Raw genomic sequence first — 12,224 nt, 5'->3', positions numbered from 1 at the left:
CTTGTCATAGATGTTTTGATCTGAATAATATTTAGAATCAATTAAGAAATAGAAACAACAACAACAAAAAGACACAATCCTTTCTATTTCTAAAAACACAGTCCAAGCCAATTTGTAAGCATACCCTGGTTACTGAGTGAGTAGTGATGATCAAAGTGTTGGAATTTTATACAAACAAAAAACAACAAGAAAGCATCATGTGATACAAACTTTTTCTTCTTTTTTTTTTTCTTGTCAGGCCATGAAGTTTCACTTTCAAGCACAACCCAACCTCTATGTTCTCTAGAGAAACTAATGGTTACAAGTCAGGGCATCTAATCTTGTTTCTTCCTTTTTGGATCTTTCTCTCTCTCTTTTTTTGGCAAACAAATTATATATATATATATATATATTTATATATATAATTTTAATGATTTTTAAAAGAATATAAAAGTTGAAACAATTAGAAACTTCTTTAATAAATTTCTTCATTATCTGATTTAACATTTAATCCATCCATTAATCTTTCTTTATGTTCATTCATGATAAGCAACTCTCTGTTCTTAGAAAACATTTGGTTCTGTAATCAGCTCTCAGTTGCTCTAAATGGTTAGTATTCTTCACTATGTCGCAAAGACGTTCACAAACACGATTACCATTACCTGAGCCAATACTCTGACATGAAGTTTGAAGCTTCAGATATCAAAATTCAACAAGCCGGACAAGAAAGAATCTGGTGTTTCGTACTTCATGAAATTTGATTAGTTTCAGTAATTACAAAGCAACAACTCCAGATTCTTGCAGGACTAGAGTCTAGAACTGAACCACAACGAATGTACATGCTGAGATGATGTGTTCACAGGATTGTACCAAACTGATTTCTGACATCTCTAGTTATAAAAGATGAGAATGAATGAAAAAATATTTATCAATACTTGCTACTTCAGCTAATCATACTGACTGCATCTTTTCCCTACTTAGTCTTCTCTATACTTCTCTAAGAGGGTTTATCTATGTTCCAGTATACGTTCTTGATCAGAAATCTCTTGTCTAATCTTATTGATGATGATCTGTTCTCACACAACATAATGGTTCTGAAATGGACACTTACTTGCTCTAATTGGTAAACTGCAGGGTGATATTTATATGCAGAGTTGTTCACGAGCACCAATTGATTTCTGACTGTTCTAGTTACACAAGATGAGATAAAATGAAAAACCAGTTACTGCAACTCAAAGACCCTTCACAAATCATAGCCAAAGCTGATTACTATAAAAGACAGAGAACAACAATGTGATTGATACTCGTGATCTTAGCAAAAGATGAAGCTAGAAGTTTTCCGACTCAGCTGCGATGCAAACTGATCAGCTGCAGCCACAGCTTGAGAAGCTGATCCAATCGATCCATCATATCTGCAATAAGAAATCATAACCAATTTAACCATCATTGTTTTGGACTGAAAAAGTAAGTAGAAATAAGAAGATACTGTTATAAAAGATCAGAGTGTTCAGTGAGCTCACAGAGCAACCAACACGTAAGCCGCGGTGTGCATAACAATAGCTCCTTCACCAGCAGGCTGGGTTGTGTTTAAGCACCGAGCAGCAAACCAATTCTCGTGAATAGATGTTATTATGTCTGCAGATTCCAAATCCTATTATCATCAAACCACAAAAATACACTCCAAGCAAAAGAAAGAAAAAAGCAAACAAAAATTACATTCGTTGGATCCAAGAACAAAGGTCTCGGTAGGAAGGTTGCCACGTCTCATGAAATCAATGAACTGCTTTAAGTCAACTGGATCAAGATCAATCCCTTCTTGCTCAGCTCTGCAATATAAAACTCAAAATTGAGCCTCAAGATTAATAATAAGTGAAGCAGAAACACAGAGCAATAGAGTATGAAGTTTTATGAATTAGCTTTACATTGTTGATACGAGACGAGAAGGTCCTGAAGGATCATAGTTAATTAAAATAGCAGCCTTCAATGGATTCCCTGAACAAAAAAAAAAAAATACAACAATCAAATCACCAAAAGGAAGAATCTTTCTTTCTTTCTGGGTTCTTCTTCTTCTTCCCAAAAACCATAACTGAGAGATAGAAGATAAAATCTGAGGGAACTTTACCAGAAGAACCAACGTTACCCGTAGTAACCCATTTGTCCCAAGCTCTGTCCACAAACGCCGAATCCATCGATGCGTTTCCAAAAGTTTTTAGTAAAGCAATGATTTTTTTTTTAGGGTTCTCTTACTTTCCTACAGAATCAGAGCACCAAAAAAATTGAGTGACTACAGTCTCTCTCTTTCTCTCTTTCTCTCTTGGAATTCGTATTAATTTGATAACTTTTTTTTTTTTTCAGATAACACTCGATTAATACAAAATTTAATCTTTAAATCAAAGTAAAAATACACTCTTTTATTCAAAGTTTGCTACAAATTGCAATTGTTTATATCTCTTTGCTTGGCTCTCCTTTATTCCTCGATATAAAAATTGCAATGATTTTGGTAAACAAAACCAAATAAGTCGATTTTAATTGAAATTTTTTTAAAAAAATTGTAACAGTTTAGATGATACGACTAGTCTTCAGTAGAGATTGCAGGACATGTGGGATTACAAGTCGGCGATGGACAGTCTATCTTCTGGAATGCACTCCTACCATAAAACCAGTTTCCTACTGCTTTTGAAATTCTCTGCAAAGAAAAAAAACAAAAGAAACAAAATTACAAATCGAAATTAAAATAAAAAAAAATTAAAGATTTTATAAATTTCTGAAAGCTTTGTAATTTACCGTGTTAGCGACTTGGGGACCTTTGACACCGGACCAAGAAGCGGCGCTTCCGCCTTGGCAATGAGCGTGACACGAGTCCAAGAACAATCCTCTCGACGGTGTACTGTGAACCGGTGACAATGCACGCATCATCTGGTCTCTAAACCCTGAAGAATGTTTAAACCAATCCGGTTTAATCACTTGTTATTCATTTAAATCAAATTAAACCAGACTGATCGTATCCAAAAAAGCAAACCAAAATTCAGAATTAACACAGCTACTTCTTCCTTCTAACCCAACATAAACCGAAATAGAATACAGATAATACCAAAATCCCGTTTAGTTATAGAAGTTTTTTAGTTCACCTTGAACGGTTTTGAGCTGAGCGGCACTACATTTCTTGAGATCAAGCTTACAATTCTTCCACTCTTTGCTCTTATCAACAGCAGTTGGAGCCAAAACGTTCTTGATCTGAAATAAAAAATCACCAAATTCATATATATATATATGTATCCGGTTTTGTGTATATTTTTTACAATCAAATGAATATGTTTTTGTATAAATAAACTTATCATGTATGTAATATGTAATTATGTATCGTACCTGCCAAGAATCGAAGGCGGCGTTAATGACAAAGAGCGGTGTTCGCATGGAAGGAACCACATATTGCGGGAAGAAACACTGCCCAAAAAGACAATCAGAGAATACACGTACGTTAATAGCACTCCATAGATGCCCAAAAAAATTGTCAAGATTTAGTATACATACGAGTTCTGGTTTCATTTTTGATGTGCAAGAAATAGGAAGACTCTTTGCAGATCCCTGGAAAAAAAACAAACAAAAATAAGCAAGAATAAGTTTAGGATTTGCTTTGATGATTTTAAGAGAATTAACACTTTAAAAGATAATAATTAGATAAAGAGCTATACATGGAGCGCAACGACTTTACTGTAATACGATTGGATGTATGATCCTCCTGAGATATCTTTACTGTTTCATCAAATCCAGTTCAGTGACAATGATCAGGTATAAACAAATTTTGGTTCGGCTTTTGTTTAAGCTTTCGGTTTGGTTTCTCAATGTTTTTTTGGCCAAAACTTATGACTAAGAGTATGTGTGTGTACACGTACCCGTGGATGAAGTAACCGGCGTCGGAAACACATTTGACTCTAGCTGTTCGTGGAAGTATGGCACGGAACGTGTCACAGTGTAGAATCGCAGCTAATGCTCCGGCTGAACAACCGGAGAGTATCGCCTGGAAAGTTGTATATATAATTCAGTAAGACGTTCAGAACTTTAAAAGTTTTGATACAAAAGAAAAGAGACATGTTGAAATATGAAGATCTAGTATACGTTTTGAGCGTTTTTCATTCCTTTAGCCATGAGATCATCAACCACTGCTCGCCAAACTCGTGCACCACGGAAGAACAGCTTGTTTGCCTGCATATGTTCATACATAAACATGTTATTTAGGATTTAAAATCCGAAACGTGGTCAATATGTTATATCTATACCAAAAAGAATTGTGATTTATGGGACCAAAAAGTAAAAAATAAATCTACAAATATTAGAATCGAGTTACTTAATTACCGGATTAACAGCTGCTACATTGCCGGTGAAGGATGATCCATCGCAATATCGTACTTTGATTCTATTCCAGTTGTAAAAATCTAAAGAAAATAAAACCCATCTTATAATAAGAAAAGACAGACCTAGATTTCGACACAAGTAATCGAGTATAGCTCTTATGTAAATCATTAGAAAGAAAATATAGGAGAGTTTAATACAGTTTTAGTTTAGACCTGGATTAGTGCTTTGCTTGCCACCCAAGATACCGGAGAAACCAAAGTCTTTGTTCATGAATTTGGACGAACCCTTCATTGTACCCTTACGCTCAATACATGAGGCAACATCGGTACACCATCCTCCTCCCTAACACATTAAACAACATACACACACACAAACACACTACATTTAAATTCGATTCAACCATCTTTACTTTATATATTTTACATTGAATTTGATTTCAGCGAGATAAATTAAATAAACATTAAACTGTTTATGATCAATAACCGCCAAAAAAATTTAAGTTCTTACCAATCACACAACTATAAAGAACTTAATATATATGGGTTAAGTGATTCAAATTTTGCCACAATATTAAGTTTCCTACCTCCATATGGACGATCCAATTGTTAACTCCCGAACCAAACCCTTTGTCGAAATGGTAAGCTGGTGCACTCCCATCCAAACACACTACATAAATTTAAAATAAAAGCGAATATTCTTAATAACTTATCGAATTACCTGATTATATAAATGCAGTTTTTTGTATATGAATAAAATATGTATTTAAACCGGTATTGCATATTACCGGCTCCTTTAGCCACGGCGCTCTGGAGATAAGTAATGGGAACAGCTCCGGTTCCGATCACCACCACTGCCAGCACTAGCAGACTTGACCAACATTGCTTAAGCCTCCCCATTTGATCTATAACAGTTTTATCAAAATAAAAAAAACAAGCTTCGATATAGTTTCAGATTTTAATTAGAAACAAAATTGGATGCTTTGGTAACTTGCATAATCGCCTAATGACGTTTTCTAATGCGATTCTGCTAGTTTTTTTACCATTTATAAAATTTTGCCTAATATTTCAGAAAATGCAAAAACTTAAACTTGCGTTTTTGCCTAAAAAAATACACATGAACATTGATTAGGCAAATAAGTGTGTGTTTACCCGTTTGTCTTGCCTAAACTTTTAACTATTCATTAATTGCCGGAGAATTAACACCAGCATAATCGAAGTCCTTGCATGTCAACAGCAAGAATAGCAACAGCTAGTAATCAACCAAACTTAATGCATGTCAATAACAACAAGTTACTAATTCAAACGAATGTTACTCTTCCAACCAATGTGTCTTACATTTAATATATTTTACTTATCTTATTAATTACAAAGTTTACTTGTTCACATATACGTCCCTCTCTATAAATTGTAACAACATCATCATCCAAAAAAAAAAAAAAAATTACAAAGCATTTATTCATGAACCAAAAAAAAAAAAATCTGTTGTCATGGATTCTCCACCTACAACCACATCTCCTTCAAACATATCACTTTTTAATAATATTTGTTTGCAATAAATCTATTACTTTCTAGTAGTATTTAAAATGTTTAATATCTATGATGATATGTGATATTATTTTATAATGTGTAAATATCGAAAAACATAAATATATATACTAAGAAATTATTAATCTTAAGTATAATTAATATTGGAAATTAGTTTATGCTATTCTACAATATTTATCCAATCGACATAATAATTGATTCTGCGATTTTTTATTTTTTTTATTTTCTGTCATTATGCATTATGCGATGTTACCAATGAAAGCTTATATTTGTTTTTCAATGTAAATTATGGCTTAATATAGTAACATGAGGACTGACAAATATATTACTTGTATATCAATAATAGTTATACGAATTATATCTCCATTGGAATAAAATACACTGTGGGTTTGATTGGTAATGTAGCTAAAGCTGTACAGAAAAACTGTAAGCTGAAGCTGTAAACTGTTACGAAATAGTGCAAAGCTGTAAAAAAGAACTTAACGTGAAAGCTGTACAAAAAAAACTGAAAGTAAAGCTTTTAATAAAGTTTTTGGTAAAGTTTTTGTGATTGGTAAAAATTCAAAATTGTACCACTTATAATACTTTGTTTTCCTTGGCCAATCAATACATGTATCTTACAGAGTTACAGTGTAATTTCCAATTATTATGATTTTATTTTATCCTGTAAAATGAACATATCATTCTATCCCATTATTTTTCGGATTCCACTAATCGACATTATTACTTCTATTGAAAATTTAGACTATTAAAAAGTAAATCACCAGAACAAAACAAACCAAAAAAAGACATATCCATCTTCCATGTGCGTGTTTTGAAATCTTTTAGCTTTTACTCATACCAACTTTTTTAGTTGTCTGTAATTATTACCTTGCTCAGAGTGTGTAGACCACTAAACAATTACTATCATCATTACAAATCTATCATAATCCGTTGTTGAACATTGCTAATAATCTCTATTATGGGATATTAGTATTTTTAGATACCAAAAACATCCTTTCACATCATCTTGTCTTTTGTAAGAATATAGTAGTTTACAGAATCATAATATTCATTTTGTTGGATCGCAAAGAAATGTGTTGAATCATATCAGTTCGCCGAGAAAACTTATATGGCATTCACATTAATGATAAGAAAATAAAATTTGCAGTCTTCTTGATTCCTAAATGGGTAATTTAGTTCTAACTACGAAGTAACAACTAACAAGACTAAAACGAAATAAGTATTCCATTGTATTATAATGCCGTAACTAATTCTATTAAATGAACACAATCTAAGTACAGAGTACAGATCAAAATGCAGAACTATAAAAGGTTACAATAAATTCAGGTAAAAAAAGAAAATCAGAAAAAACGAAGCATACCTTATGAAAATGGAGTCCTCTAAATTATTCTTTGCTTAGAGAGAAGAAGAATAGTTTTTTTTTTCTTTTCTTTTCTTTTGGTGTTAATGAAATGGATAGAGAGGAATCTGAAACAGAGAGAGCTTTAGAAGTTTTATGGAAGCCAGCCATTGTTGTCTTCTTCATTATATAGATACATCCACAAGTTGCTAATAAAAAAATAAACTTTTTCTCCTTTTTTAATTTGCTTTTTTGTTTTTTTTATTCTTCTGCTTTACTTTGTATAAAAGGTTTTTTCTTTTTGTATAAGATACTTGTGACTGGGCATAGCGTGTGTGTTAGTAGATTTGCCAGGCTAGGTTATCCAACGTCAAGAAACTAAACTACGTCATTGTTTTCTATAGGATTCGTTTTCTATATATCAAATGTTCTCTTTTATTAGAAAAGTTCTTACCGATTTAACTAGTTTAACCAATTGATAAAAATTATTATTATTATTATTATTTTTGAATTATTAAGAAGTTCTGGACCTAGGCTCTCGCCTAAGAGCATTTTATATGGTTAGAAAGTCTTTAGAAATTGAACTATCGACGTTTGGTAAAATTATTATTCTTGGAAGTTGAAGATACAACTAATTATGCATAATTGTTCAGATATTTAGTTTTACAAGTTATCATCAATCTAGTAACGTGCGTCGTTTTGACATTCTTATCTTAGCTTGTTATCTTTGTAAGATATAAATAAATATCTGATCACAATTAAATAATAAAGAAAAAAGTATAGTTTGGCACGAGGACTAAAAAGTGTCGGTACACTGCTCACCGAGCGAGTGGCTGCGCAACAGCCAAAAACATGTTATGAGTTTTTTTTTTGCTAAAGTGACAAAAACTAAAAAGTCAGACCTTCCTCTATAAGATCAAACTATCACGAGCAAACTATAGGTACATGATTTGTAAATGAAGCCATAGTTTAATGTTTTATTTTATGGATATATGAAAAAGTTAATTTGATTTTAAGGAACTAGAAGGAATAATTGTTAACTAAAGAAATCTACATGGGGAGGGATCTCAGTTAAAATGATCGATCCGAAAACCGCGTGCAAATGAAATAATAGATACAGCACACAACTAATTGCATATGGGTTTCGCATAAAAAGCATAATAAGCAATACCAAATTATAAGATTCTTAGCGAAAAATTCATCGAATTATTTATGTGAAAATTGGAGATGTCGGTCTTTCATGAATTAGTAGATCTATATTATTTCTATATATAATCGGAGAACAAATACTACTAGTATAAAAGAAAATAAATTAGATAAATGTGTATAGTCAAATGCATATTTATAGGAAAATTAAAGTTGAAACTGAAACACGAAAAGGTAGAAAAACTAGTTTTTGAAACCACGCATACAACACCCCGTTTGCATTAATCCCACCGGAGAGGAAGAAAACTGGAAAGACCAAGTGAACAATAATGAGACTTGAGTCCATGCAATATACTCAACTCACCCCAACACAAGTAACGAAGTGTCACGTCTCTCAAATCAACGTTCCAACTCCCATCTCTTCCGTATTTATAAAATGTCTCGACTCAAAACTCTGAATCATTGAGATCTTCTATTCTAAAGCCAACAAACAAAGTACGTAGTTCTGTTTCGATTTTAAACTTCTCACTGAAAGTATGAGCATGGAAGTAGATATGATTCTTGGTGATGCAACATCTGCTGCAACAACAGAGGCCAACCGTAACTATGCAGCGTTTCGGTTGAGTCTTGAGTGTGCAAAGAATGAGCATCTAACAGATAGTGACCAGAGAGCGACCTTTTACCTTGGAGTGATCTGTTTCTTACTGCCGGAAGTACAAGATGATTTGCAACTAGCTGTTCGTGCTATGGGTCGGAGTGTGCGAACGATAAGTTTCCCTTCAGCTGCTGCAAGAAACGGTTTAATCGTTCCACCAAAGCCGGTAGAACCCAAAAAGTCAATCGCTTTCTTTGGTTACTTATTGATCATGCTTTACAAGAATGTTACTAAAGCCGGCTCTGTTCAACGTCTGAAAATCTGTTTAACGTAGCTAGTTATGTTCCGAGAGAAGGAGAAGATGTGTCAGTGTTCAATGATAAGGATCATTCGGACTACTTACGGTCCACCTATGGAAAGAACCATGAGATCCGGAAAGCTGTCCTGAAAGGTATTCTCAATCATACCAAGGATGGAGATTCTTTTGGTGATGTTTGTTCATGGGTGGCCGTGATTCTTTCTAGGACAGACTTGAAAGAATTTTTACCAACCGCAGAAATTATTACGAATTCCCCTGTTTCGAGAGCCCCTAAATTAGTAGATGAAGTGAAGAATTTGATTAGGGCATCTAAAGCAGTTCTGGATAGTGAAATGCCCGAGTATTACATGATTTTGGAGAATCCTGAGAGCTGCTCTATACTTGACAGTTCCAACTTCCCCACGCTCACTGCTGTTGCTCGAAAGTTAAAGTTGAACGAGGAGATATGTGAAGTAGACTATTATGTTGGTATGCATAGGAACCACCTACGTGACACATTGGCGCTTGACAATGCCTGAGTCCGATGAATATGTATCGTACGACTGCTCTAAATCATTATTGGTCCTAGTGATTAGAATGATCGATCTGCACAATTGCATATGGATTTGGCATTAATAATAATAATAATAATACCACCAAATTATGTAAGATTCTTTATTATTTTACATTTTTTAATTAAAATTAAGATTCCTAGCTATAAAAGTTTTCTCAAAAATTTTGGTATGATGAGAATGTTTATGTGAAAAAATTGTAGATGCCAGCCATTAATTTAATTTAAAAATGTTTAAAATGTTTTTGTGGTAATCGTTATGAATTCTTTATACAGAAATTGATACTCAAAACCTTAAAGGATTCAAACATAAAGGCAGAGAAAAGAATTATACATACTCCACTTTATGTAATAGAACAAAAGTAACACTTTTGCATTTGGACTTGAAAGTACTTAAAAGTTAAAAGTACTCCTTCAATTCTCAACATTCAAGAATGAATATTTGAATCATACTCAAGAGACACCGTCTCTCCCTCCCTTACCAAGAAAAAAGAAAAATCATACTTTTACTGAATAACTGAAATATGAAATTGGGGCCATATTTATTTGGGCCCAAATGAGCAATGGCCCATAAAATTAACAGAGGGGGTCGCCGATATTAGGGTTATTTTTTTGGTTATCGTCTCAGCAGCAAGATCATATGAGGAGCGTTCTCTGAAGTAAAACCCTAATCTGAAGATCGAATTCAAAGGTAAATAGAGCAAACAATATTCGTAAAATTTTTTGCTTTTGTTTATGATGAATCTGTTTGTGTTAAAAAAAAAAGGAATCGGGTTTGTTCATAATTTTTTTTTTTATTCTTTTGTAGATATTGAAGGTAGTGGTCTCCTGTGGTGGGATACTAATAATAATGGATCCTGGAGTTCTAGAAAGAAAGATATGCGTCGAGTTCGTGACCAAAGTTTATAAGATGGTTGATGAACCTTCGACGGATTCAATCATCTCCTGGGGACCAAACGGCGAAACTTTCATAGTTTCGAAACCGCTAGAATGCTGCAGAGACCTCCTTCCCAAATACTTAGGACTCAGTAACTTCATACTATTTCAAAATTATGTCAGTTTTTATATATTTGGCCACTAAAATTTTTATTCCAAAATTAGAAAACTTTGTGTTTGGATGTGAATGTGTGAATGTGAATGTGATGGTGTGTTGTGCCAGGGGTTTAAAAAAGTGGTGGAGTCGAGGCAATTGGAATACGCATGCGAAGATTTCGTGAAAGACCAACCTGAGCGTTTGGAGAAGATTGGGAAACGCCAAGTGGAGAAGCATAATGCGGATTGTGACAAGCTACATGAGGCGCGGATGAAACAAATGAGAAGCTGCAAGACGGTGCAGGAGTGGGAATTAGTCCGGAAGAGAAGTTTAAAGGAGATGTTGTCCAAACTGGATGAGAAATATTCAAAGGACGTCGAGCGTTTTATGCAAACTGTTGCATACGAAAGGGAGTGGAGAAGAGAAGCTTTTCCTAAAGAATTAGAGGATCGGCTGCAACTCGTCCTTGACAGCCTCAAAGATTTGACCAATTCTACTAATGATCTAGTACAATTCTGATTGATTTTGTGCTATATCATCCATCTTCATATATGTTTCTTTAATCTTCTTATCCCCCATTATGTCTGTCATATGACTCTATAATCTCTTCTAGTATTTATGTAATTTCTATCTGTGGATTTCTCTAATGTACAAAGAAAATTTTGGTTTGGTAATTGGTTAAACCTGTTTTTAAAGCTCACTACCGGCCTTGAGATCACTAATGATTTTAGAGTATCTTTCACAATGATCCAAACTAGAAACTGCCGTTGTTGGTTTGTAGCTTTGTGGAACCTTAAAAAGAAGTAGGGTCATGGCGAGTTGTGTTCTTATGTCAGTGCTTAGAGAGAAGAAGAATAGTTTTTTTTTTCTTAGAGAGAAGAATAGTTTTTTTTTTCTGTTCTTTTCTTTTGGTGTTAATGAAATGGATAGAGAGGAAGCCAGCCATTGTTGTCTTCTTCATTGTATAGATACATTCATACATCCCTTTTAATAAGATACTTGTGACTGGGCATAGCGTGTGTGTTAGTAGATTCGCCAGGTTATCCAACATCAAGAAACTAAACTACGTTGTATAAGTCTCATTGTTTTATATATATCAAACTAGATTTATAACCCGCCCAAATACTATACTTTTTTTGTTATTAATATGAATTGTTGAAAATAATTATAGTTTTTGAAGATAATACAATCGACCACTACTATTGCAATTGTTTTTAGTACAAATAGCTTTTTTTAATATTTTTCACTTTTTTTTTGGTGTGTGTGATGTTCATAATAAGTTTTCATTAATATGTTTTATTTCAAGTAACCTTATACATTTCTTATAAATATATACATTATTTTAATTTTCGAGCACTTGATT

General features: G+C 33.4%; 3 protein-coding genes across 3 annotated transcripts; 1 reads left to right on the top strand and 2 right to left on the bottom strand.

Annotated features, from left to right (window-relative positions):
- Positions 1 to 1,099: 1,099 nt before the first annotated feature.
- Positions 1,100 to 2,665, bottom strand: LOC104723108 (uncharacterized). Its single transcript, XM_010441419.2, has 5 exons — positions 2,102 to 2,665; positions 1,902 to 1,971; positions 1,696 to 1,805; positions 1,500 to 1,614; positions 1,100 to 1,391 (listed from the first exon to the last, which is right to left on the bottom strand). The coding sequence occupies exons 1-5, from the start codon at positions 2,166 to 2,168 to the stop codon at positions 1,292 to 1,294; spliced, it is 462 nt and encodes a 153-aa protein (XP_010439721.2). The 5' UTR covers positions 2,169 to 2,665; the 3' UTR covers positions 1,100 to 1,291.
- Positions 2,346 to 7,546, bottom strand: LOC104723107 (pectin acetylesterase 7). Its single transcript, XM_010441418.3, has 13 exons — positions 7,240 to 7,546; positions 5,117 to 5,233; positions 4,916 to 4,998; positions 4,545 to 4,674; positions 4,333 to 4,412; positions 4,096 to 4,182; positions 3,873 to 3,997; positions 3,672 to 3,732; positions 3,511 to 3,564; positions 3,346 to 3,423; positions 3,108 to 3,213; positions 2,764 to 2,909; positions 2,346 to 2,665 (listed from the first exon to the last, which is right to left on the bottom strand). The coding sequence occupies exons 2-13, from the start codon at positions 5,226 to 5,228 to the stop codon at positions 2,552 to 2,554; spliced, it is 1,176 nt and encodes a 391-aa protein (XP_010439720.1). The 5' UTR covers positions 5,229 to 5,233; positions 7,240 to 7,546; the 3' UTR covers positions 2,346 to 2,551.
- Positions 7,547 to 10,454: 2,908 nt separating this feature from the next.
- LOC104723106 (heat stress transcription factor A-3-like) lies at positions 10,455 to 11,561 on the top strand. The gene is made up of 3 exons (XM_010441417.3): positions 10,455 to 10,519; positions 10,637 to 10,882; positions 10,988 to 11,561. The coding sequence occupies exons 2-3, from the start codon at positions 10,679 to 10,681 to the stop codon at positions 11,378 to 11,380; spliced, it is 597 nt and encodes a 198-aa protein (XP_010439719.1). The 5' UTR covers positions 10,455 to 10,519; positions 10,637 to 10,678; the 3' UTR covers positions 11,381 to 11,561.
- Positions 11,562 to 12,224: the final 663 nt, after the last annotated feature.

This window comes from Camelina sativa, chromosome 11 (genome assembly GCF_030686135.1).
Source record: "Camelina sativa cultivar CO46 ecotype springtype chromosome 11, ASM3068613v1".
Lineage (NCBI taxonomy): Eukaryota > Viridiplantae > Streptophyta > Magnoliopsida > Brassicales > Brassicaceae > Camelina > Camelina sativa.
The sequence above is the reverse complement of the archived record's forward strand: the minus strand, read 5'-3'. Positions and strand labels throughout refer to the sequence as shown.